General features: G+C 38.6%; 1 protein-coding gene across 3 annotated transcripts in view; it reads left to right on the top strand.

The window, feature by feature from the left end:
• The window catches only part of LOC120541399 (cytosolic carboxypeptidase 4), a 917,845-nt gene that overhangs the window by 216,854 nt on the left and 673,618 nt on the right, over nucleotides 1-27,373 (top strand). For all 3 annotated transcript variants that reach the window (XM_039772988.1, XM_039772990.1, XM_039772989.1), the window contains 2 exons: nucleotides 12,053-12,184; nucleotides 20,372-20,465. In XM_039772988.1, the coding sequence (XP_039628922.1) occupies nucleotides 12,053-12,184; nucleotides 20,372-20,465 (226 nt within the window). The remainder of the gene's footprint in view (nucleotides 1-12,052; nucleotides 12,185-20,371; nucleotides 20,466-27,373) is intronic.

A 27,373-nucleotide genomic window follows, 5' to 3' on the forward strand; every position in this document is an offset into this window, starting at 1 on the left:
ACTATTGTGCATGTGTGTGTTTTCATTCCTGAGTACCTCAAGAAAAATACAGTTGGGCACCATCAAACTATGAAACTTCTGCAAAGACATTGACCAGGCCAGGAAATGAAACTCCCTGGAACTGCAAGGCTGCAGTATTTCAACATTTTTTTGGCATATTTTGCTCTTATTCTTCATTTTTTGCTCTTATTCTCAGGCAACAATTATAAGTCACTCCTAACCCTCTAACAGCTTTCTGTGTCACACATTCCTAATGAATTTACAATGTATAGGACATATTTTCCAAAGGTACAGTCTGTAATGCAATGAAAAACTGATGCTTCCCATTGTAACTTTCTAAAATTCACACTGTTTTCAGGAACAAATGTTTTTCCTTTCACATGAAAACTACACTTTTGCTTATTTTTATAAACTGTATACCCCCAGAGGTGTATTTTCCCTGTATATATTGTCACCCCCAGTTTTTGTTTTTGCTCTTTTCCATTACCAGGTGGTGATATATTCTTTCTGTTAGTTAACTTTAATTTTTGTTTTCAAATTTTAGAACAATCAATACAAATGTAACACATTAATCTATATATACTGCTCAAAAAAATTAAAGGAAAACTTTTTAATCAGAGTATAGCATCAAGTCAATGAAACTTCTGGGATATTAATCTGGTCAGTTAAGTAGCACAGGGGGTTGTTAATCAGTTTCAGCTGCTTTGCTGTTAATGAAATTAACAACAGGTGCACTAGAGGGGCAACAATGAGATGACCCCCTAAACAGGAATGGTTTAACAGGTGGAGGCCACTGACATTTTTCCCTCCTCATCTTTTCTGACTGTTTTTTTCACTAGTTTTGCATTTCGCTATGGTCAGAGTAACTACTGGTAGCATGAGGCGAAACCTGGACCCTACAGAGGTTGCACAGGTAGTCCAACTTCTCCAGGATGGCACATCAATGTGTGTCATTGCCAAAAGATTTGCAGTGTCTCCCAGCACTGTCTCAAGGGCATGGAGGAGATTCCAGGAGACAGGCAGTTAGTCTAGGAGAGCTAGACAGGACCATAGAAGGTCCTTAACCCATCAGCTGGACTGGTATCTGCTCCTTTGGACAAGGACAAACAGGATGAGCATTTCCAGAGCTCTACAAAATGACCTCCAGCAGGCCACTGGTGTGAATGTCTCTGACCAAACAATCAGAAACAGACTTCTTGAGGGTGGTCTGAGGTTCCAACGTCCTCTAGTGGGCCCTGTGCTCACAAACCCAGTGCAGTGGAGCTCGATCGGCATTTACCATAGAATACCAGAATTGTCAGGTCCATCAATGGCACCCTGTGTTTTTCACAGATGAGAGCAGGTTCACCCTGAGCACATGTGACAGATGTTGAAGGGTCTGCAGAAGCCATGGAGAATGTTATGCTGTCTGTAACATCATTCGGCATGACCAGTTTGGTGGTGGGTCAGTGATGGTCTGGGGAGGCATATCCATGGAGGGACGCACAGACTTCTACAAGCTAGACAAAGACACCTTGACTGCCATTAGATATCAGGATGAAATCCTTGGACCCATTGTCAGACCTTACGCTGGTGCAGTAGGTCCTGGTTTCCTCCTAATGCACGACAATGCCCGGCCTCATGTGGCAAGAGTATGCAGGCAGTACCTGGAGGATGAAGGAATTGAAACAACTGAATGGCCTTCACGATCCCCTGACTTAAACCCAATAGAACATCTGTGGGACATTATGTTTCGGTCCATTAGGCGCCGCCAGGTTGCTCCTCAGACTGTACAACAGCTCAGGGATGCCCTCATACAGATCTGGGAGGAAATACCACAAGACACCATCCGTCGTCTCATTAGGAGCATGCCCCGACGTTGTCAAGCATGCATACAAGCTCGTGGGGGCCACACCAGATACTGAAAAGCATTTTGAGCAGCAGAAATTAAGTTTTTGAAAAAATGGACTAGCCTGCCACATCTTCATTTCACTCTGATTTTAGGGTGTCTACACAATTGAGCCCTCTGTAGGCAGAAAACTTTTATTTCCATTAAAAGACTTGGCATCCTTTTGTTCCTAAGACATTGCCCTGTCGTTATTTGTATAGATATCCAACTTCATATTGAGATCTGATGTATCTAATGTGTTTCTTTAAAGTGTTCCTTTAATTTTTGTGAGCAGTGTATATAAAAGCCAAATACCACTGACTGACTCATCACAAAATCTCCCGAACACGAGGACTTGGGACTTGAAATTTGGATTGTAGGTTACCCTTGGCCCATAGGTGCTCGCTAAGAAACGGTTTTAAAAATGTATATATATATAGTTTTTTAGACCCGTTTGTATGTCTGTCCGCTTTTCGCGAGAGAACTACTTAACACATTTAGATCTTTTTTTCTAGAATTTGCTTGAACATTCCATTGACTTTGCGACTTTCTCATCGTGCTAGGTATCATAGTTCGCTTGCGGTACCGATTTATTAGCGCAAATCCAAGAGAGACTCATCGGGCTGCGGGGAGGGGGGCAGGGCCCTCCTCATTCACGCGTCTGCCTTGGGGCATAACCTTAACTCCGCTTGGTTATCGAATGAGAGAACTACTTAATGGATTTAGATTTTTTTCTCTATAATTTGCTTAAACATTCCGTTGATTTTGCGACTTTCTCATCACGCTTAGTATCATAGTTCGCTTGTGATACCGATTTATTAGCACAAATCCGAGAGAGACTCATCGGGCTGCGGGGAGAGAGGGCAGGTCCCTCCTTTCTAATGGGTCTGCCTTGGGGCGTAACCTTAACTCCGCTTAGTTAGCAAATGAGAGAACTACTTAACGGATTTAGATCTTTTTTTCTAGAATTTGCTTGAACATTTCATTGACTTTGTGACTTTCTCATCATGCTAAGTATCATAGTTCGCTTGCGGTACCGATTTATTAGTGCAAATCCAAGAGAGACTCATCGGGCTGCGGGGAGGGGGGCAGGGCCCTCCTCACTCACGCGTCTGCCTTGGGGCATAACCTTAACTCCGCTTAGTTATCGAATGAGAGAACTACTTAACAGATTTAGATTTTTTTTTCTATAATTTGCTTGAACATTCCATTGATTTTGCAACTTTCTCATCGCGCTTAGTATCATAGTTCTCTTGTGGTACCGATTTATTAGCGCGAATCCGAGAGAGACTCATCGGGCTGCGGGGAGAGGGAGCAGGGCCCTCCTTACTCATGGGTCTGCCTCGGGCGTAACCTTAACTCTGCTTAGTTAGCAAATGAGAGAACTACTTAATGGCTTTAGATATTTTTTTTTTGTAGAATTTACTTGAACATTCCATTGATTTTGCGTCTTCTCATTGCGCTAAGAATCATAGTTCGCTTGCAGGAGGGGGAAGCAAAACATCAGGAGTAGACAGCTGGGCGGGGCCCTCCTCACTGTCCTGTTTCACTAATACGTATGTGAAGCTGTAGGGAATGGCTAGTATTGTATATGTGCAGGTTTATTTCATGTGAAGTATGCACTGTATGTTGCATGGAGTTATGTTTCTGACCGTTTTATATTTGAAAATCTGTGCTTGTACTTTGTACCCACCATCTCAGAAGAGATCTACATGAGAACTAAAAAGAAATTCACCAATCCCAAACTGAACTACAAAGGGAATTGTTCATGAAGTGGGTATCAACTGAAGAATGCAGGGATTCCCTGTGTGTGCAAGATGTTTCCATTCTAGCAGAGCCATTCTTTTGTGAATATACATTTAATGTATTTTATATTACAGTACTGCTGCTTCACACTGCCAGGGGATCCCGGGCCAGCTACTGTTTGTGTTATATTTTCATATTCTCACCATACAGTTTTCTTTGTCCTCAGGTTTTTCTCTCACATCCCATTAATGTGCATGTTAGGTTAATTGTTTAATCTGTGTGAGTGAATGTGGCTGTGTGTGCAACTGTGCTCTGTGCTGTGCTGCTGCACTCTCCAGGGTTTATTCTTACCTTGAGCATTGGATACATAGCTCTCTTCAGTTCTGAATTATAATAATTGTGTTCATTAAACGGAGGAGTGCATGGGTGGTATAGTAGATACAATACCTGGGCCGTGCCTTTTACCAATACCTACTCACCCACCTCACCTCCCCCTCCATATCCTGTGAAAAACTGAAAGACTTTTTGATGACAATGATTTTCAGCTGTTTTCTGCAGAAAAAGTGTTTTTCCTCTATATCTTTCTAAAGTCGTAGTTTGTATTGCTCACTTTAAATCCAAGCTCTTGTGATGTACAATTAAATAAAAGTGCAATCTAAGAGAAAGACAAAATTAAACAGGCTTTTTGTGCTCCTCGTCTTCCACCCCCCGCCTCCATGTACACTTCAACAGTTTTATTGTTCTGAGAGAATTCATAAAAGGCTTGCAGAATCTTGGCCCTCAAGGTATGCCCCTAAATTGCCAAAACAGCATTTAAGTTATCAGCAGATTGTCTTTTAATTGCTTTCACAGACAGCAAAAATAGTCTGCGAGCAAACAGCATGCTGCATACAGTAAGAGCAAGAAGAAAAATTCAAAATCGGATTCCTCCAGCCTGGCAGTGGCTTCACAGTCAGACACATAAACATCAGTGAAGGATGCTGAATACAGGGCCACGGGCCATTATTATATGCAGTTGTCAGACAACAAAAAAGGCAATTGCTTTAAAAAAGTTTCATATATTTATTATGGTTCAAATTGTAATACAACGTACATTTTCACAATTTCTTATACCTTAAGTAAATTATTCATAAAATAACATAATCTTCTAAACTCGCTGAAGAAAGCAGTTTTCTTCATCTGAACTGTGAATATGATGACATTTTAAGTAAGATACATATTTTGGAAGTGTATGATTGTCAAATAGAGAATATAAATCCTATGTGCAACTTTTAAACAAAGAACTGTATATGGCATAATTATTAACAGCTGATTTCAACACAATTCAGATAACTTTGTAGTAAAAACAATCTTCTGTCTTTCAATCCACTGACCTACAAATGTAAGCAACACTAGATACACGCAAGACAACCAAATAGAGGGTACTGACCTATAAGTACCTAGGAGTGCAGCTGGATGACAAATTGGACTGGACTGCCAATACTGATGCTCTGTGTAAGAAAGCTCAGAGCAGACTATACTTTCTGAGAAGGTTGGCGTCCTTCGACATCTGCAATAAGATTCTGCAGATGTTCTACCAGACGGTTGGGGCGAGTGCCCTCTTCTATGCGGTGGTTTGCTGGGGAGGCAGCATAAAGATGAAGGACAAACTTGTTAAGAAGGCAGGCTCTATTGTAGGAGTAAAGTTGGACAGTTTAACATCTGTGGCAGAGCGACGGGCATTAAGCAAACTTCTGTCAATCATGAAGAATCCACTGCATCCACTGAACAGTGTCATCTCCAGGCAGAGGAGTAGCTTCAGTGACAGACTTTTGTCACCGTCCTGCTCCACTGACAGACTGAGGAGATCGTTCCTCCCCCACACTATGCGACTCTTCAGTTCCACCCGGGGAAGTAAATGCTAACATTACTCAAAGTTATTGTCTGCTTTTATATGCATTTTTATTACTATTTAATTTAATATTGTTTTTTGTATCAGTATACTGCTGCTGGATTATGTGAATTTACCATTTGGATTAATAAAGTATCTATCTATCTATCTGTCTATCTATCTATCTATCTATCTATCTATCTATCTATCTATCTATCTATCTATCTATCTATCTATCTATCTATCTATCTAGTTAATATTGTAGATTTACTACAGAGGTACTGTACTACATGATCTTTGATACTCTAAAGCAGGGGTCTCCAACTCCGATCCTGGAGGGCTGCAGTGGCTGCAGGTTTTCATTCTAAGCCATTTCTTAATTAGTGACCGGTTCTTGCTGCTAATTAACTTCTTTTGAATTAATTTTAATTGACTTGCTTTTAAAGATTTGTTCCCCTGAATGTCTTTATCATTCCTCTCAATTGCTTCATTTCTTTCCTTAAACAAAAATGAAATGTGAAGTGAGTGAGCCAACAGAAGACCATCTAAGTCAGGGCCTCAAACTCCAACCAGTTGCTTAATTAGACACTGATTTGTGTTGTTAATTAAACACATTCTTTAATTCTATCATTTGTTGCTGCTCTCATATTGCAATGACAGACATTTCCGAAATGATTGATTTTCTCTTTTCTAAGAGCAACTGTTGAAATGTTTTGTGGACCTGAGCAGATCAGCAATCCTGAGACCTTCATCTTTCTTTATTTCCAGATATTGTATGATGGACACAGTGTACAGGTCATGTTTTGATTCGTTTTGTATCTCCTTATTGTTTGGCAGCTAATTATGGAAAAAGAAACAATTAAGGGGTTTGAATCTTCAAGAGCAAGTCAATTAAAATGAATTCAAAAGAAGTTAATTAGCAGCAAAATCTGGTCACTAAATAAGAAAAGAGTTAGAATGAAAACCTGCAGGCACTGGGGCCCTCCAGGACGGGAGTTGGGGACCCCTGCTCTAAAGACTATACCATAGATAGATAAGACAGATGGGTCCGTGTATTTTTTGGTATTTGAAATTTCATTTTAGAAGCAAAAACAAAAATATAAAAATGAAAGGAATTTTCAGATTTAGTTTTTTGATTAAAGAATAAAATGAGGGAAAATAAGGTATTTTTTAATTCTGTGGTAACAAATAGCAGACATAAACTTAAAATTACACATACTTTTCTGGATTTATTTGTGATTGAAATAATGAAAGCGTTACAGTTCAAAAACAAAACAGACACTTTTTTTTTCTGAAACTGGAGATAATGGAGGTATTTTTGACGATACGTGCGAACAATCCTCCTCACAACACATCGACCGACGACCTATGAACGTTATTTGTTGTTACTTACTGTGAAACAGCTAACATTTGGTGATTTCATGTACTAAGTCTGGCAATTTTTATAGTGCTAACATTTTGAATGTGTGTAAATGTGTGAATGGTTGTTCATTGAAAAGTGTAACACATGTTAAGAAAACTTTCTGTAAATCACGTTGCTTTCCTAACGTGTTACACTTGTGCGCATTTTTAATTTGTTAATACTCGAAACGTTTACTAGCGATAGCACTCTAAAAATTGCCAGACTTAGTGTTAGTAAATGAAATCACTAAATGTTAGCTGTTTCACAGTAAGTAACAACAAATAACGTTCATAGGTCGTCGGTCGATGTGTTGTGAGGAGGATTGTTCGCACGTATCGTCAAAAATATGTAACAACAATAACGTTCATAAAAGAACTGCTACATCAATGAAGCAAAGTTTGCAAAGCTTGTATTTTTACCTGAAAGATTCAACTCAGTTTTTTTGCAGTCATGTCCTCGTCCCGGAGTGTCACTCTTTTACTGTTCCATAAAACAACATAATGGTCCATCCTCTGCTGATGCCATGCAGTGTAACTTCAAGGCCGTCGATCGATGTGTTGTGAAGAAGAAGTACTTCCAGTTTCAGACAACGAAAATGCGTCTGTTTTGTTGTTTTTGAGCTATTACACTTTCATTATTTGAATCACAAATAAATCCAGAAAAGTATATGTAATTTTAAATTTATGACTGCTATTTGTTACCACAGTATTAAAAAATACCTTATTTTCCATCATTTTATTCTTTAATCAAAAATCTAAATCTGAAAATTCCTTTCATTTTCATTTTTTCATTTTTGCTTCTAAAATGAAATTTCAAATACCAAAAAGTTCATGGACCCTGGAAGTCTTCAATGTTGGAGATCACAGCTACATTCTCTCCCCTGATGGCAAAACCAGAAAGAGGCCATCGGATAAGAAAGCTATCAATGTACAGTAAATTAATTCTACTCAATACATATTACATTTTTTTAAATTGATTTTTAAACTTTGTCCTGTTTCACCACCACACGTGCGGAGCTGCGGGGGACAGCTAGTATAGAACATAAAACATATGTTTGCATTATATTTCCATAACTGATCATGCAATTCAGGATCACCCAGCAGCCCACCAGTATTCAGTGCAAGGCAAGAAATCCATCTTGACTGGAACTCCAGTCTCTCACAGAGCCCACTAAAACATACACCATCACAACGACAATTTAGAGTCATCACATTTTCTAAAAAATAAACATCCAAACAGGGACGTCATGCACACTCCTCACTGGCAGGGACCCGGACAACATCTGGGAGAAGCAGCTACTTCACCCAATATAAAAGAGAAACTCACAATCATCTTCCATTATCAGCATATACAAATATTTATACTGCTATAGGAGTATGTGACACATAAACTGAAATAAATTGATACATGAGATGAAGAAAACGATTAACATGGTGTAAGGAGTGATTGTGTTTCAGGTGGACTAAGACCCATTCTGACTCTCCACCATTGATATTTAACAATCCCTACACCTTGGTCAGTCTTTTTGGTGGGTGATTAGTGCTGTGAGTGTTCTATTGGCATCAGCCTCTATTTGAATATAGTTACTGAAAGAAAATAAAAAATAAATAAACATCACTTGTTTTGGACTCAGGTGCAGTGGGTAGCGCTGCTGCCTCACAGTAAGAAAACCTGGGTTTGCTTCCCGGGTCCTCCCTGCGTTGTGTTTGCATGTTCTCCTCGTGTCTGCGTGGGTTTCCTCCCACAGTCCAAAGACATGCAGGTTAGGTGCATTGATGATCCTAAATTGTCCCTAGTGTGTGCTTGGTGTATGGGTGTGTGTGCCCTGTGGTGGGCTGGCACCCTGCCCAGGATTTGTTCCTGCCTTGTGCCCTGTGTTGGCTGGGATTGGCTCCAGCAGACCCCCGTGACCCAGTAGTTAGGATATAGTGGGTTGGATAATGGATGAATGGGTGGATGTTTTTGCACTCAGACATCTGAATATTAATATTTTGCATAAATTACTTTAGAGGCATAGCCATAATAATCAGAAATTATTTTCTATACTAGGGATTCACAGAGTTCAATTCATTGTGATGTTTAGATTTTGCATTATTTTAATGTGTTAACTAATAACTGCAGTCTTGAATAAATATAAATTATGATGCTGACTCGCTGAATACACAACATAGTAATTGCAAAGGAGCAAATGCACAAATGTTTTAGAATCATTTGTCACTAGCTCTGTCTATAATAAATATATTTATCTGCTCATTCTAGAAGAATTACATTTATACTTTACATAATTATTCTCTTTTCATGAGTGGAAAAAGAAAACAAAGGTTGGCGTGGCACCCAGATCCAGAGCAGGACGGGGTAGGTGCTGACTTGTACAGAAAATGAGCGCTGTCTTTGGGTTTGTGTAGAGATTGATGCTCTTTTCTTTATCGCCCACAAACCCTCCAACAGACTGATTAGTCAGGCCACCTCTGAAAAGACCGACTGTAATCAATTTCTGAATGCAGCCAACGGAGACCAATTAGACTTGGGGGCTCTCTTAGTTGCTCTTAAGTTTGGTGAACAAGAGGCATTGCTTAAGGGGCACTCAGCAGAAACATTCTTTCAAATGCACAACAAAGTATTGGATAGAAGGTTTTACCAATCAAGGCATTTAAAATGCTTTATTCTGGCTGCAATTTTTAAAATCAGAACTTGCAGAAATAAAAGAAAATGTGTTTCTCTGACCTGTAATTCTGTTTGTCTACTTAACTTTGCATTCAATAAACTCAAATAAAGACTAGAAAAGAAAAAAAAGCTTTCTTGTAATGAAACAAAAAAAAGTGCTGGAAATTAGCAGTGTTAGTTAGGGTTGCCAGACGTCCCTTATATACGGGACATGTTCCATACTTGATCATTTTGTCCCCTGTCCCGTACTGACCTTTCAGGAACACCCAAATGTCATATATTTAGTTTATTTTCAAATTTCGTAATAAAAATACATCTTTACTACCTTCTTGCGGTACTTAGTTGTAACTTTATAAGTAATTATACTTTCTTTTCTCAGATTCTCTTGATGAAAATAACCCAAATGTAACGAGGACACTAGTGTTTGCTGCCTGTTTGTAACTTGTTCAGTTGCTATGGATGGCTGAGGACAGCGACACTCTTACAGTTTTGCTCTCTAGCTGTGCTGCTTTGCAGTTCTGGATCAGCAACATACAGTGACTGTCAACAAAGTGTGTTACTATTTGCCACGGCCCACTTATTTTCTAATTGCCTGTATTAAATAATAATAATATTTCTCTGTTGTCTGTATTAAACATATATTTTCAAATGATTTCACATTTACAGATTTTTTTTTAGCTTGTATTAAATAATTTTTAAATGATTTTGCTTTAGTTTTCCTCATAACCCATTTAAATCCTTGCTTTATGTTTTTAACTTATGTCTCTACTTTTATATAGGATATTGGTCTGGGTGTGTATAGGGCATGTATAAATTTATATATCCTGCAATGCACGATGGGATTTGTAGTTTCGTTTTTCCAGGTAAAAGATGATTTTCTACTCCAGACTGTGCGAGTAGCACGGAGTTCCACACACGCCCTGTCCATTTTGCAATGCACGATGGGATTTGTAGTTTCATTTTTCCAGGTAAAAGATGATTTTCTACTCCAGACTGTACGATATCTTCTTCTTTCTTAATATATAAAAACGGTCGGGATTGTCCTTCCGTCCCGTGAGTGCAAAGCGTAGCGGTATTCCGCTTATCACAGACTTACTACTTGCAGCTTGCAGTACGAAGTGACATGATGTGAGCAGAGTTCTGGTGCTAGCATCGTTCCCTTGCTTTTGTGCGCGATGCGCTGGAAAAATAGACAAAATTATGTCTCTGGAAATAATTAATGTTGATGGAGTACAAGTGCCTCACCGCATAGTAAATATCAGGGGGGTTCAAAAGGGCGACCTCAATACAGAAAAAAAGTTAAAATTTCATCACAAAAATAACAGAAACTACGAGTATTAAAGTAATACCACTCAAATGCAATATAACCAAATTAATGAGTTTGTATAAAATATCAAATTGATCTACATATTGAATTGCCTTAAGAAGTGGTCAACTTAAAAGTCGGTCGCCTTAAAAGGCGGGTCAGCCTAGTATAGTAATATGAAAAGAGATTTTAAGAGTGCCCAGTATTTCTAATTTTCTAATTTGGCAACCCTAGTGTTAGCCAAAGTCACAAGCAATGGCTAATGGAGGAGAGATCGCCCCATGGATTGATTTTTGTTTTATTCTGTTTATCTTTATATATAATACGCTACCGTGGCTGTTCATTTGTCTGTCCAGGATTTTAAATCACCTGCAGCTCGCAAATCGTTTGACCGATTGACCTGAAATTTTGAACGCATATACTACGTGACATCTACTATCCACTTTCGGGATGATAATTGACCTCCAAGGTTATTCCTGTTTTGATTTTTATTTTATTTTATTGTAAAATCAACTCTCGGCAGCGGCCAGCAGGGCAGCCATGCAGCGTATGCATACGGGCACCGTTTTCATTCCCTACCACCTTCGCCGTCACTTCCTCTACCTCTTCATATTTTAAATCATTCTTGAGGCAGATTGAAGACTTAAGTGCCAGCTTAAGTGAAAAATTATTCAAAACGTACTAAGTAAGTGCAACACAAACACTGACTTAATCAGTTTTAATGCGAAAAGATGCCGACAATAGAAGAGAAGAAGCGGACCGCTAAGGTGGAGAAAAGAACAGCTGCTTACAAAGCAGCTAGCACATCAGCCTCTGACCAAATGAATGCAAAATGTACAGAGAAAGAGTTGGAAAACTAGGAATGCTCAAGTCTAGTGTATTCAACACGTTATTGTGCAGTGCACCGTTACTGGTTGTTTAATAAATGATAATAAATGCACACGTTACCAATTAACCTCACGAGTGGTGGCGAGGACAAGACAAAACCTTTTATTCTGCTTGCACTGCTAGGCAGGTGGAGCAAATTCATTGAGAAGGGTGGAGACGACATTGAGAAATGACATGAACAAGTTTGTTAAGGGTCACGCCATTTTCTGATAAATCCCATTTTCTACCTTTAGCTTGACTCCCCCTTCCTATATGTAATCTGTTCAAACATGTATCACAAACATGATAACTACAATATTTATTTCACAGACAGAAAAATTGGTCACAAAGCAGAGGAGGCAGAAGCTGTTCACCCGACTTTGAGTCTGCTGAGATGCAGTTTGCACGATCAGAGGAGAGCGACAGCCTGCTTGTGGGTGCTAAGAGTCTTTGCTTCCTGTGGTGAGTTATCTGTTGGCAATGTTTAAAGCCTTTTGTTTTCGACTTTGTTTTTTGATTATGTAAATAAATCTAAGGGAAGAGCAATCTGCCTGCCTCTAATCAGCCTACACTTGCTACTCTTGTAGGACGGTTGGGGGGCTGAAAGAAATGTGCTTTTATGTCTTAATATTTCAAGAAGCATCAAATCCTTTTAAAAGAGTTCAGAAACAAATCAGCCGGCAGTAAAAAGGAAAGGAAATCCCTCATGAGTAGAGAGTTAAATCATTCATTACTAGGGAAAGGGTGAAGCTGCCGTGTGTTTGGAAATTTCAAAGCACAACTTTGATACACGTATGCTTCAGGCTGATTATTCACAGGTTTTTCACCCTTTCATTTTGCAAAAGTGAAAATGTTTTGCTATTTATTTAATCCCTGCACCAAACCATCATCTCATGTTTTGCAATTATATCATATTCTCCATTGTTTGGTGTATAAAAAATGTGCATTCTGCATGCTATGCATACAGATAAGCCAATACCTACTGTGGCATGCAAACGTTTGGGCCCCCTTGTTTAAAATGTCTGTTACTGTGACTAGTTAAGTAAGCAGCAAATGAACTGATCACCAAGAGGCAGAAAGTTAAAGACGACACATTTCTTTAACATTTTAAGCAAAATACTGAAAAAAAAATTAAAAGGGCCTAAGGCAAACATTTTGGCACACATGGTCAGTACTTAGTAAGACCCACTTTGGACAAGTATCACATCTTGTAAATGCTTTTTGTAGGCGGGTAGGCGTCTTTCAATTGTTATTTGGGGTATTTTCGCCATTTGCCATTGGGAAAGGCTTCTAATTGTGCCAGATTCTTGGGCCGTCTTGCATGCACTATTCTTTAGAGATCTATCCACAGATTTCCAATGATGTTTAGGCCAGTGGACTGTGAGGGCCTGTTCATACAAGCTGAAAGCTGATGGGTATCCTTCCTCTTGCAGTGCTTTTGCTATATTTTGTGTCTTTTCTTATTATTTTGCCAGCTCGGCTTATTATTGTTCTGCTAGGGTAGAAGCCTTCAGTTAGCAGTTTTGAGGCTAGCTAGATTTGACGCGAGTCTCCTTGACCAGGTTGTTTAGTTTGTGGCCCTGCCTTTATCGTTCTTTTAGGAGACCTCACACCCAATTTGCTTTGTTTGGAACTTCTAATCACAACAGCAATTCAAACTTGGCGCAAGTGGGCATTATTCTCTGTGGTGGATAGGTGCCCTGTACAGGATTGTTTCCTGCCTTTCACCCAGTGCTGCCATGATAGGGTTTAGTCCAGGGCCGTCTTAATGCATGGGCATGCTGGGCAGTTGCCCGGGGGCCCCACGAGCATAAAGGCTCCATACTTAATTTAAGTATGTTGTGACTTGCTGATTAATCTTTGCTGTAGAGCATGTTTTTTAATGTTTAAACACTGGTGTTGTTGAAAGTAATAATACAATAAATATATGTTTAATTTTATCGACCATTTACCTTTTTATTCCTGTGAGTGGTGAGAAGGCAAGAAATCAGACTACCTCTAGCATTGTGAGCTTGCTCCAACACCTCTCACGTGAATATGTTATTAGTAAGCAAATTGCTTTGAGCAGAGATGTAAAGTAATAACGATAGAAAATATAAATCCATCGTGACTCTAAAAACACTAAAAATGTTATGCTACAGCAAGGGACAGAGGTGTTGTTCATTGGCAAGTGCCTTATGGCTGGATGAAGATTTAGAAGACATATAATGACATCAACCCTTCGGAGGGCTGGCGCCCTGCCTGGAGTTTGTATCCCGCCTTGCACCCTGTGTTGGCTGGGATTGGCTCCAGCAGATCCCCCTGACCCTGTAATTAGGATAGAGCGGGTTGGATAATGGATGGGTGGATAATGACATCATGTGAGCTCTCCACCCACAGGGTGAGGGGTGGGACATTCACAGAACCAACACTGGAATATGCTTTTTCATCAAGATGGTCCCCCCTATCTCCTGCTCTGAAGTTGTCCTATGAGAGGGCATTGCAGTTTGTATAGGTAGACAGCAAGGCTGCTTTACACAGAATGTTCAACTTCTTAATGTAAACCTTGGAAAGTTACATTCATAATGACTTGGCAGGCCTAAACAAAATATTGCTTGATGGGAGAAGTTTGTGAAAGATCACTGCAAAAAGACCCTTTTCAGAGGAGTCAGTGCCAGAGTGACCACAGTGGTTGAAAAGTTCTGCAATGAACAGGCTGTGTCATTGAATACAATCCAGTGTAACATAACATAACACAATATAACAAACATAACACAATATAACACTACCAATCCAATTCAGAGTTGCAGGGGCAATTTTGGATGCCTAATAGTAACATTTGTAATAATGGTGCACAATGATGTTCTTTTACACTCATCTTCACTCTCATCTCTGTTACATATTGGAGGATTTCAAAAAAATTGTGAAGTGACCAAAATGGGAATAAGGTTCTCCAAATCCAAGGTGAGGGTAAAATTGCTTTCCCAAATGGAATTGTTTAAGTACTTGGGGGTCTAGTTCAGGAGTGATGGTAAAGGGTATTGTGTAATTGGCATACTGACAGGTGTAGCAGCAGCAACAATGTGGCAATTGGTGCCACGGCCCACCTGCCAAGTTGTTTGCCTGCCTATGGTAAAGTCATCCCTGATGGAGGACCACAGGAATCATGGGAAAGAGGGGTCCTTTCATCGGAGCAACGTTTCAGCCGTGGCATGGCCAAATGGGGAGGAAGCTAGATGGATGAGGTCTCCAGGACTCTAAAAATATCCAAACCTAATTATGTCATATCATCTACTGTTAAACCGTACTTCTAAAATTTTTATTATTATGCTGTCTTAAGGAATTGTTCTGTTCTGTATATTGTATTGTATTGACCCCCTACTTTTGACACCCACTGCACGCCCAACCTACCTGGAAAGGGTCTCTCTTTGAACTGCCTTTCCCGAGGTTTCTTCCATTTTTCCCCACAAGGTTTTTTTGGGAGTTTTTCCTTGTCTTCTCAGAGATTCAAGGCTGGGGGGCTGTCAAAAGGCAGGGCCTGTTAAAGCCCATTGCGGCACTTCCTGTGTGATTTTGGGCTAACAAAAATAAACTGTATTGTATTGTATTGTATTGTATTGTATTGTGCATTTTGTAGTTGGTAATTGTGAACTTGGCTCTAAATCCCAGGAATGAGCTTTACATTCACCATTCAGTCTACATCCCCATCCACACGACGATGGGATGTATCGATTGACTGACTGCATAGATTAAAGTCTGTCACAATAAGGAGACACAAAATTCGAAAAAAGGTTTGCGGCAGGCACCCATATATTGTTCCCTGGCTGTTAAAGGGTATAGGTTATGCCACTGATGTGCAAAGGTTTGAGTACAATACGGAACCGATGGTATGGAGGTAAGATGGCAGCTTTAAAGGCCAGAACAGGAAATGAGGTCTTCTTGGCAGAACCGGAAGGCTCCTCCTCCATAGGCTCGGACCCAGATGTGACGTCATCAAAAGGACAAGAACCAGAAGGGTTTTTTTCCATGGGTTCGGAAGTGACGTCATCGGGCCTGGAACCAGAAGTGATGTCATCGGGATGAGGCAGAATTTCCCGTAAATGGTCTGCAGGAAAGCAAGAAAAATAGTGCACTCCGCCACCCCCTGGACTGGTGTGGAATTACTTTTGTTCAGGCCCTTTAGCTGTCTCCCAAGTGCACGTGTGTGACAAGTCAGTGCTGCTCCAGAATGAGAGTGGCCATTTATGGAGCTTTTGAAACTAGGCAGCATTCCCTGGGCAGTGTAAAGTCCTTTGTGCAGTTCCTGACAGGTTGGCATATGGATAGGTCATCTCAATAGTCAGGCAGGGTTTCAAGACCTGTATAGGTAGGCCCACAATGGCAGTTGGATTTCATCTGTGCCCTGTTTACATTAATTCTTTGTGTTCTCCATTTTGCTATTTTCAGATGAAAGTATGATTTTCTTTACTTTATGACATTTTTTGTGTTATTCTGGGTTTGGTGGGCTGCCACAGGTGATTTGGCCTTTGATTATATATAAATATAGTAAGAAACACCTTAAATCCTTAAATTGCTGTTGCAAACATCCCACCTTTAGGGAAAATATGAGGACAGTACAGTATGTGGGCATAAAGAAGTGCAATATTGCCAGAAGAAAATCTTGTAAAGCTCCTTAAATGCTTAGCCTCTGAATTGAATGGTGCTAAGCTTCAAATCACCATGCACATTTTTGTAATCTTTACTAGAAAGGATTTGAGGGGATCCCATTAAAAAAAAAGCATTGAACTTTTTTTTTTATTATTTTATAAAATTACACAGTGGCATCATGACACTTTTCACTGAAGTAGCACAGTTACTGTGAAATACAATTGTTTAAACCGTATAAAGAATCTTTCAGTGTCAAGAATTTATGTGGTTTTGTTCTGTTTTCCTTTCTTTAAATTTGTTACAGTGTCAGCAACATGCTTAATCGTCACTTACAGAAAAATATCCAGTGAAACAAATTTCACTTTTAATATGTAATAGACGTGACATTGGGGCACAACAGTTATCATTACTACATCATAGCCATTAAGTCAATTGTTTAAAATTTTGCGGGCACTGCGCTGTCACAAAACCTTAAGTTGGACAATAACATCACGTGTATTGTTAAGAAAGACCATCAGTGAATGTTCTTTTTGTGTCAGGTGAGAAAGTTCAATCTCCCTCAAGCAATATTGGTTCAGCTCTACACAGCCATCATCAAGTCCATTCTGGCCTCGTCTATAACTGTCTGGTTTGGTGCTGCCTCTGTTCAGGCTAAGGCCAATGTGCAGAGCATCATCAGAACCTGTGAAAAGATTGTAAGCTGTAACCTACCTCACTTTCAAGTCCTATATGAGCCAAGGGTAAGGAAGAGGGCTGCAAAGATCATTGCTGATCTGACACACCCAGGACATCACCTTTTCCAAAGACTTCCCTCTGGCAAATGTCTTTCTGGAGTGAAAGCTAAAACAATATGTCACTTAAACAGTTTTTAAGCAGTTCTGAGCTTTTACTCAATGTAGCTGCGTTTTCCCAAAATTACCAAAGTTCTGCAGCTTCAACTCAAAAAAATGGGATTCAACAAAAGCCTGACACGTAGAAATGATTCCACAGACAAAATATCTTGGTTTTTGAGAGTTTAGTTAAGTTTTGAAGTAAAACAATTCACACAAAAAGAAAAAAATTTAAATAACAAAAAAGAAAAAGTTAAAGTTAAGAAAAGTTCAATTCTAAGCTTAATCTTGTTACATCACAAATCGTTACTTCTCACTTATCATTTCTGAACCATTTCAAAACGGTCAGAAAACTCTATGCTTATCCCATTCCTAAGCTTTAAAATGGATCTTTCAAGTCCCTCTTTAATGAGACCTGTTCTAAACAAACTGAGCTTATTATCACACTGTTATTCAGTTATAGTAAGAAGGCTCTATCTCTTGTTAACTACAGGGGGAAAAGACTATACCATAAGCTATGACTATGAAAGACATTAATATTCTATTTAAATTAAGCAAACATCAATATGAGTTTAACTCAAAACTTTAACTTTCTAAGATTGGCTCTTACACTCAATATCAGTGAATGTTCCTTTTGTGTCAGTTGGGAAAGTTCAATCTCCCTCAAGCAATATTGGTCCAGCCATCATCAAGTCCATTCTGGCCTCGTCTATAACTGTCTGGTTTAGTGCTGCCTCTGTTCAGGCTAAGGCCAATGTGCAGAGCATCATCAGAACCTGTGAAAAGATCGTAAGCTGTAACCTACCTCACATTCAAGTCCAATATGAGCCAAGGGTAAGGAAGAGGGCTGCAAAGATCATTGCTGATCTGACACACCCAGGACATCACCTTTTCCAAAGACTTCCCTCTGGCAAATGTCTTTCTGGAGTGAAAGCTAAAACAACATGTCACTTAAACAGTTTTTAAGCAGTTCTGAGCTTTTACTCAATATCTATGTATTTACTCTATCACTGGAAGATAGCTTCACTACCCGCTGCAGCAGAAAAGTAAAGAACATCAGTAGAGAGCCAAACTACTCTGGCCATAGCATTTTCACTCCTCTGCCCTTTGGTGTGCATTTCAGAGTCCTGCATGCCTGCACTACCAGGCTAAAGAACAGCTTTTACCCCAAAGCAATCAGCCAATTAAATGCACAGCATTCACTGCCCCTTCCTATATATAACAGAACCACCACTGATCGAACTTCTGCATCAACCCCACATAGTTACACACTTATACAGTACCTGACCATTACATTGGCTGTAATCCTTACTGTGGCTTAATTTGTTATTTGTTTATTTAAATATATAAATAATTATCTCTCCATATATAAAATCCAACGTCTGTCTGTATGTCTGTCCGCTTTTCACGAGAGAACTACTTAACGGATTTAGATCGGGTTTTATTCTATAATTTGCTTGAACATTCCAGTTGCACTAAGTATCATAGTTAGCTTGTGGTACCGATTTGTTTGCGCAAATCAAAGAGACATGCAACAGGTCGAGGGGAGTGGGGCGGGGCCCTCTTCACTCACACACCAGCCTTGGGGCGTTCCTTACCTCTGCTTAGCTAGCGAACGAGAAAACTACTTTATAGATTTAGATCAGGTTTTTTTTTTTAATTTGCTTCAACATTCCAGTTGATTTGGCGACTTCTCTCATCACGCTAGGTATCATAGTTCACTTGCAGGAGCCATACATTCGCGCTAATCCGAGACAGAGGCTACAGGCCGAGGGAAAGGGAAAGCATGACGTCAGGAGTGGGGAGCAGGGGGATTGCCCTCCTCACTGTCCTTTTTCATTACTGCGCAGGCGGAGCCGCGGGACATGGCTAGTATAAAATATAATATTATATATCATATTAATGATCTCTGCAATTGTTAGCACTGCTGCTTAACAGGTCCAGAGATCTGGGTTTCCTGTGTAGAGTAGGTATATGTTGTTACTCCAAGTTTCATGTGGTCTTCCGTCAGTAACCTTTCCTACAAACTGGATATTCACCATTTCCTTATTACCGGTGGATTTTAGGGTGGGTTTTGTTATCTCCTGATTTAATTTTTGATTAATTTTTCATTTTTATTTTGTATTAATTATCTTTATTTTGGCGATATCATCATAGTGTTATTTTGAGTGTTCAGCATCATGGACTTTGGCCGCTGGTCACATGATTGCTAGATTGACTGGTATTTAAGATGGTGCCGCAGTGCTACAGATGTCTGATTTTGGTTTTTCTGCAATCTTTTCTGATTTTGCTCACTTCACACCTTTCTCTGGCTAATAAACCTGTACACTTGGTTTTTCACTAATTTCTGACACATACTTTTCTGATTCAGTCATCTGGCATTGGTCATCTTTCCTGGTTTGTTGAGCTACTGCTGGGACACTGAGTTTGTTTTCGTAGTTTTGATCTCCGGGTCACTCCTTGCCTTTTGGGCACCCTTTTTGCCTTTTACAATTTTCATTATAGCTTTAAACTAAATGACTGAAAACATTTTTTGCAGCTATCTTTGGACTGTTTTAGCCATGTTATATGTGACATTTGATTAACTGATTAACTAATGAATTCATTTACTGAGCACACTCTCAGATGTTGCCCCTCAGTTTCACATTTTACTTTTACTTTTTGAAGGTATATTCCATCTTTGATTACTTAATAGTCAATACCCTGATATTAGAGTTAAACTTATTGGTGTTATCAAAATGTGAATCAAATAATCCATTATTTATTGTTTAGTTATTAATTTACTCATTGATGTATCTACGTTTTAAGTGTCTTGCTAAATACTGAACTGCTTCCTTCTGAAGTGATTGTGTGTCTTCCTCCTCTGTCATGAATAAACACTTGTTAGGTCGAATGGTGGCTCTCCGTTGACCTGTTATAGGTTGATGTACTTGTATATTTTCTGCAATTGCGTAATATCCCATCCTGGGCTGATTACATTTTTGCACCAGACGCTGCTGACATAGCTGCTTAACACTGTAAAAGAATTATCAGGTTTCTAAAATAGATGGCTGGATGTTGGAGATTTGATTATGTTCTTTATGTAGTGATTAACTTTTAGCTCCCAACAGGCCAATTTATCAGCCAGCCAATGCTGTTAACTACGCCACACAGCAATTTAAATTGTTGTTATTTTTCTTACTCTCCATTGCAGTTTCTACAGCAGTCCTCCTGGGTAAAGAAGGCACAATTGAATTACTTTTTAAACTTATTCCCAAATACAACTTGAAACAGACTCACACCATCAAGTAAGTGAGCATGCTTATATCATTGACTGAATGGCCAAACTGCTTTTCCTTTGAAGAGCTACAAAATATGTTTTAAGTGCTCCGAAAACGATTTAATGATTCTGATGATATTATAAAACCGAATAAGCCATTTTCATAGAAAATAAGTGATGAGAGTGGAGTCTGACAGTTCTTAAGCCTGGCTGACACTCCGAATTTTTACAGTTTTCTGCTTCCTAGTTGTGCAGTGGAAAAAAAAATGTAAGTATTAAACAAGGTAACAGTATGTGCAAAGCCATTCGTGTTTTTGTAAGACATACAACTGCATAGCAGCTCCAAATGATATATTCATTTCAACCATTTTCTTTCTTTCTTTCTTTCTTTCTTTCTTTCTTTCTTTTATTCATAATTTTCCATTAGAGTAGTTCATTTATAACATTAGCCTTCAACTGGAAGACTGATTGAAATTCAAACTGCAGGCTGAATAAACTTTTTCCTTGACCTGGGTTTAAGTGGCTGAATTGAGCTTATATATTTCTCCAGGATGGCTTCACTTCCAACAAAGATTCAAAGTGCTTTATGGCTATTAGACAAATTGCTGACATGCAGCCTAAAGGCTTTCTCTTCCAGTGCAGAATGGATGATATTTTGTTGGGCCACATAGGTTAATAGCTCTGTTTTTCTTTATACAGTGCCTTGAGGTCTTTTGTACCACAAGTATGAAACTAAATGGGAAGGAGGGGGATTTTGGATTGAATGTAATATCTAAGATATGTCATATTTGTGATAGGAAGCCTGTGATGCTCTTCCAGACACCGTTTAATTCATCAGATGATGTCAATCAGAGATTAACAACTTTCATCAGTGAAACTGCCATCCATTTTAATGGGACAGAAATTGATTACCAGCCTGATTCCATACCTGTATAAAGGCTATATCTACATGATAATATACTTTTGCATAACAGATTTAAACAAAAAAACCAAAAAGTAGTGGCGTGTTGATGCAGTGGTTTGCAGTTTTGTCTCACGTTTTTATTTTTTTGTCTTCTCACATATCCTAAAGATGTTCTTTTTTTTTTTTATTTTTATTTTTTATTTTTTTTATTAATTTTATTACAATCAATACATAGCAATCACGTTTTTACAAAAAAAAAAGAATTATGCTAAGAACAGATCGATCCCCACCCTTGAGAGAGAGAGCAAGCCAAACGGTGTAAAATTTAAGGCTTTTAAAAATACCTAAATCAACAAATTCTCTGTGCTTTATAAAATCATTTCAAAATATTACTGATTAGATCCTGCCATGTTTTGAAAAAGTCTGCACAGATCCTCTAACTGAGTATTTAAATTTTTCCAATTTTAAATAATATAACACATCAGTTTCCCACTGACTTAAAAGAGGAGAGTTTGGGTTCTTCCAGTTTATCAGAATAAGTCTAGTGCCAAGAGTGTAGTGAATGCAATCACAGTTTGTTTGTCTTTCTCCACTTTAAGACCCTCTGGAAGAACCCCAAACACAGCTGTTAATGGGTTAGGAGGGATTGTGAGTCCAAAACTGTCTGAGAGGTAATTAAAAATTTTTGTCCAGAATAATGTTAATTTGGTGCAGGCCCAGAACATGTGACCCAGTGAGGCTGGAGCTAATTTGCAGCGTTCGCAGGTTGGATCATGTCCTGGAAACATTTTGGAGAGTTTTAGTCGAGACAGATGTGCTCGATATATAATTTTGAGTTGTATAATTGTATGCTTTGCACATATGGAGCTCGAGTGAATTCTCTGCATTGCTACTTTCCACTCCTTTTCTGATATATTAATTGAGAGATCATTTTCCCAGTGTCCTCTTGGATCTTTGAAAGGAAGGGATTGTAAAAGGATTTTATATATTGTAGAGATGGAGTCTAACTCCTTGAAATTGAGCAATAATTTTTCCAGCGTGGATGAGGGTGCAAGATGAGGAAAATCTGGAAGGTTCTGTTTAACAAAGTTCCTGATTTGAAGATAGTGAAAGAAATTTGTAGCTGGAATGTTAAATTTGGAATGTAATTGTTCATAGGATGCAAAGACGTTGTCTATATAAAGATCCCTAAGCAAGTTAATTCCAAATTTTTCCAGATATTAAAACTGCACATGTTTGTGAGGGTTGAAAGAGGTGGTTCTTTTGCAGGGTGCCACAGAAAGAAGCTTCTCCGTCTTAAAATGCTTTCTACATTGGTTCCAGATTCTAAGTGAGTGGAGCACAATTGGGTTATTAGTGTTTTGCCGATAACGTGTGTTTATTGGTGCACAAAGCAAGGAATACAAAGAAGTACTGCAGGATTTTACTTCTATTTTTTTTTTTTTTTTATTTATTTATTAATTTTATTACAATCAATACATAGCAATCAAGTTTTACAAAAAAAAAGAATTATGCTAAGAACAGATCGATCCCCACCCTTGAGAGAGAGAGCAAGCCAAACGGTGTAAAATTTAAGGCTTTTAAAAATACCTAAATCAACAAATTCTCTGTGCTTTATAAAATCATTTCAAAATATTACTGATTAGATCCTGCCATGTTTTGAAAAAGTCTGCACAGATCCTCTAACTGAGTATTTGATTTTTCCAATTTTAAATAATATAACACATCAGTTTCCCACTGACTTAAAAGAGGAGAGTTTGGGTTCTTCCAGTTTATCAGAATAAGTCTGCGTGCCAACAGTGTAGTGAATGCAATCACAGTTTGTTTGTCTTTCTCCACTTTAAGACCCTCTGGAAGAACCCCAAACACAGCTGTTAATGGGTTAGGAGGGATTGTGAGTCCAAGACTGTCTGAGAGGTAATTAAAAATTTTTGTCCAGAATAATGTTAATTTGGAGCAGGCCCAGAACATGTGACCTAGTGAGGCTGGGGCTTGGTTGCAACGTTCGCAGGTTGGATCATGCCCTGGAAACATTTTGAGAGTTTTAGTCGAGACAGATGTGCTCGATATATAATTTTGAGTTGTATAATTGTATGCTTTGCATATGGAGCTTGAGTGAATTCTCTGCATTGCTACTTTCCACTCCTTTTCTGATATATTAATTGAGAGGTCATTTTCCCAGTGTCCTCTTGGATCTTTGAAAGGAAGGGATTGTAAAAGGATTTTATATATTGTAGAGATGGAGTCTAACTCCTTGAAATTGAGCAATAATTTTTCCAGCGTGGATGAGGGTGCAAGATGAGGAAAATCTGGAAGGTTCTGTTTAACAAAGTTCCTGATTTGAAGATAGTGAAAGAAATTTGTAGCTGGAATGTTAAATTTGGAACGTAATTGTTCATAGGATGCAAAGGCGTTGTCTATATAAAGGTCTCTACGCAAGTTAATTCCAAATTTTTTCCAGATATTAAAAACTGCATATGTTTGTGAGGGTTGAAAGAGGTGGTTCTTTTGCAGGGTGCCACAGAAAGAAGCTTCTCCGTCTTAAAATGCTTTCTACATTGGTTCCAGATTCTAAGTGAGTGGAGCACAATTGGGTTATTAGTGTATTGCCGATAGCGTGTGTTTATTGGAGCACAAAGCAAGGAATACAAAGAAGTACTGCAGGATTTTACTTCTATTGCGGTCCATGCCTGTGTATGTTCTTCTATTTGTGTCCAGGTTCTTATCGACTGTATATTTGCCGCCCAGTAATAAAACTGGAAGTTAGGTAGAGCCATGCCGCCTTCTGCCTTTTGTCTTTGTAGGGTCGCTCTTTTGATGCGTGGATGTTTAGAATTCCAAATAAATGAGGTTATTGTTGAATCTAATTGCTTAAAGAACGATTTATTAATGTATATTGGTATGTTTTGAAATAAAAAGGAGCTTAGGAAGAATATTCATCTTAACAGTGTTAATTCTTCCAGCTAGTGTGAGATGAAGGGTTGACCATCTATGCAAGTCTTGTTTACTTTTTTCCATACAGGCAACGAAATTTTGTTGATAAAGAGCTTTATGTTTACTTGTGATGTTTACCCGAGGTATTTAAACTGTTCTGCAATGATAAAAGGAAGGGTGTCTAATCTAATATTATATGCTTGCGAATTCACGGAAAGAGTACACTTTTATTCAGATTAATTCTGAGACCAGAGAGCTTTTGAAATTCTGTGAGTGCTGCTAAGACTGCAGGCACAGAATTTTCTGGATCCGATATATACAGTACCATGTCATCTGCATATAATGAGATTTTCTGTTCCAGTCCTTCTCTGCTAATCCCCTTTATCTGATCAGTATTTCGACAATGTATTGCCAGTGGTTCAATGGCAATTGCAAACAGCAGTGGTGACAAAGGGCATCCTTGTCTTGTGCCACGTTCTAGTTTAAAGTAGTCTGAGCAAATGTTATTGATGCAAACTGAAGCTTCTGGGTTAGTATACAGTAATTTAATCCATGCACAAATGTTGGGCCAAACCCAAACTTCTCCAAAATAGTAAAAGGTATTTCCATTCAATCATGTCGAATGCTTTTCTGCATCCAATGATAATAATATTTCTGGGGTGTTTGATTTAGTTGGTGAGTATATTACATTAAACAGGCGTCGAAGATTTGAAGATAAGTGTCGGCCCCTAATAAATCCAGTTTGGTCTTGTGATATTATTGAGGGAGCACTTTCTCCATCCTTCTAGCTATGATTTTAGAGAGTATTTTAACGTCGTTATTCAGAAGTGAAATTGGTCTGTATGATGCACATTGTAATAAGTCCTTATTTTGTTTTGGAAAGACAGTGATTAGTGCTTGGCGAAAGGTTTGTGGAAGAGATTGGTTATCTCTGGCTTCTGTAAATGTTGCTAATAGGAGGGGAGCTAGCTGAGCGGAGAATTTCTTGTAAAACTCTGCAGGGTAGCCATCAGGGCCTGCTGCTTTTCCACCTTGGAGTGACTTTATAGCATCCAGTAATTCTGATAATGACAGAGGTTTATCGAGCTCCTCCACACTAATAGCGTCAATTTGTGGTATCTGTAATTTATCCAGAAATGCATTAGATTGTATATTGTCTTCTTTAAACTCAGTAGTATATAGGGATTTATAGTAGTCTCTAAAAGTGCACATTATATTTTTGTGTTCGATGATTTTATCTCCATTCGTGTTAGTAATTACGAGATTGCGTTGCACTTCTTGCTTGTGAATTTGTTGCTAAAAGCTTATTAGCTTTCTCTCCATGTTCATAATAATGATGTCTGGATTTGTAAATTAGTTGTTCGGTTTCTTTAGTTGTCAAGAGGTTTAATTCTGAATGTAGAGCCTGCCTCCTCTTATGTAGAGTCTCGCTTGGTAGTCTGGCATGTTCTTCATCTATTTTAGTAATTTCGCTTTTTATCTCTGCTACTTTCTTCGCTTTGGATTTATTTCTGTGGGAAAGATATGAGATAATCTGTCCTCTTAAGAAGGCCTTAAGAGTTTCCCAGAGTGTTCCTGCAGAGATCTCAGGGGATGTATTTGTCTCTAGAAAGAATTCGATTTGTTTGGATATAAATTCAGTACAATTCTCGTCAGCTAATAGAAGCGGATTGAGGCGCCATCTGCGGGGTGAGTGTATGGGGCTTAGTAATTTCAGCTCCAAGATCATCGGAGCATGGTCTGAAATAACAATAGCATCGTATTTACAAGATTTAATCTTAGGCAAGAAGTTATTATCTATAAAGAAGTAATCAATCCTTGAGTAGCAATGATGTACTGGTGAGTAGAAAGAATATGTTCTTGAATTTGGGTTTAAAACCTCCAGGGATCTGATAAGTTGTGATCAGTTATAAACTTTGTAATTATCTTTGCGGTGTTAGTTGCGTTCCCCTGTGGAGGAAGTCTTATCTAAAAGTGGATTTAGAACACAATTAAAGTCCCCAGCCATTATAAGTTTATGAGTGTTCAGATTGGGAATGGATGCAAATAAATTTTGTATAAATTCCTTATCATCAACATTAGGTGCATAAACATTTATCAAAATCATTTTACAGTTAGATAAGTCTCCCATGACCATCACATATCTCCCTTCAGGATCCAATACTACATCTGATGCTACAAATGGTACTGTTCTATGTATGAGAATTCCCACCCCTCTAGTTTTCTTTGTAAAACTAGAATGGAACATTTGGCCAGTCCAGTCTTTTGCAGCGGAACTGATCCTTACTTAGTAAGTGGGTTTCCTGTAAAAATACTATTTTAGCATTTAGACCTGTTAGGTGAGAAAGTACTTTCTTTCTCTTTAATTCGTGATTCAGGCCTTTAACATTCCAGCTTACGAAGTTAACTGTCCCATCATGGAGACACTGATTCTGAGTTTTTGGTGTCATATTATAGTCTTAACTGGAAGTGAAATAGTTTAGGTCTTAATTTCCTATTCCCCCAAGAGTTGTTGCCATGCAGCTTATTATTACGTTGATAGTTATAATTATAAAGATTGAGATGATAGATTAGATATAGATCAAGCCTGCTCTCTTTCTCTTCCCCCCTTAACCCCCACCCTCCCTTTTTGCCTCCCCAGGTGAGGCTAAAACCCACTTCATGCAGTCCCAGTCCTCTGACATACCCAGAGACAGAGCACGTCCAAAGCACATCAAGCCCCCATGCAGTGGCGCTTTAAGGTTAAAAGATAGAGATATCTGTTACCAATATAGTCTTTAAAAGAGGAAAAAGAAAGAAAAGAATTTTGCACTTAATATATATATATATATACATATACACATATACATATATATATATATACATACATACATATAATCTTCATCAATTTTAGTGCATTAAGATGATATCCCCAGATAATAAACCCAGGTGATGGTGTTAAAGATGTGTCCAAAACAAGCATAACAAGTCTTAATGCAGTAATAGCAATAACAGCAAACCAAGGGTATGATATTGAACAGTCTCATTTAGGGTACACATGAAATAATTAGAAAAGAAAAAAAGAGGAGGAAAACGTAATTAAGCACAATAAAACACAA

The sequence above is a fragment of the Polypterus senegalus genome, chromosome 12 (assembly GCF_016835505.1).
Source record: "Polypterus senegalus isolate Bchr_013 chromosome 12, ASM1683550v1, whole genome shotgun sequence".
NCBI classification, from domain to species: domain Eukaryota; kingdom Metazoa; phylum Chordata; class Cladistia; order Polypteriformes; family Polypteridae; genus Polypterus; species Polypterus senegalus.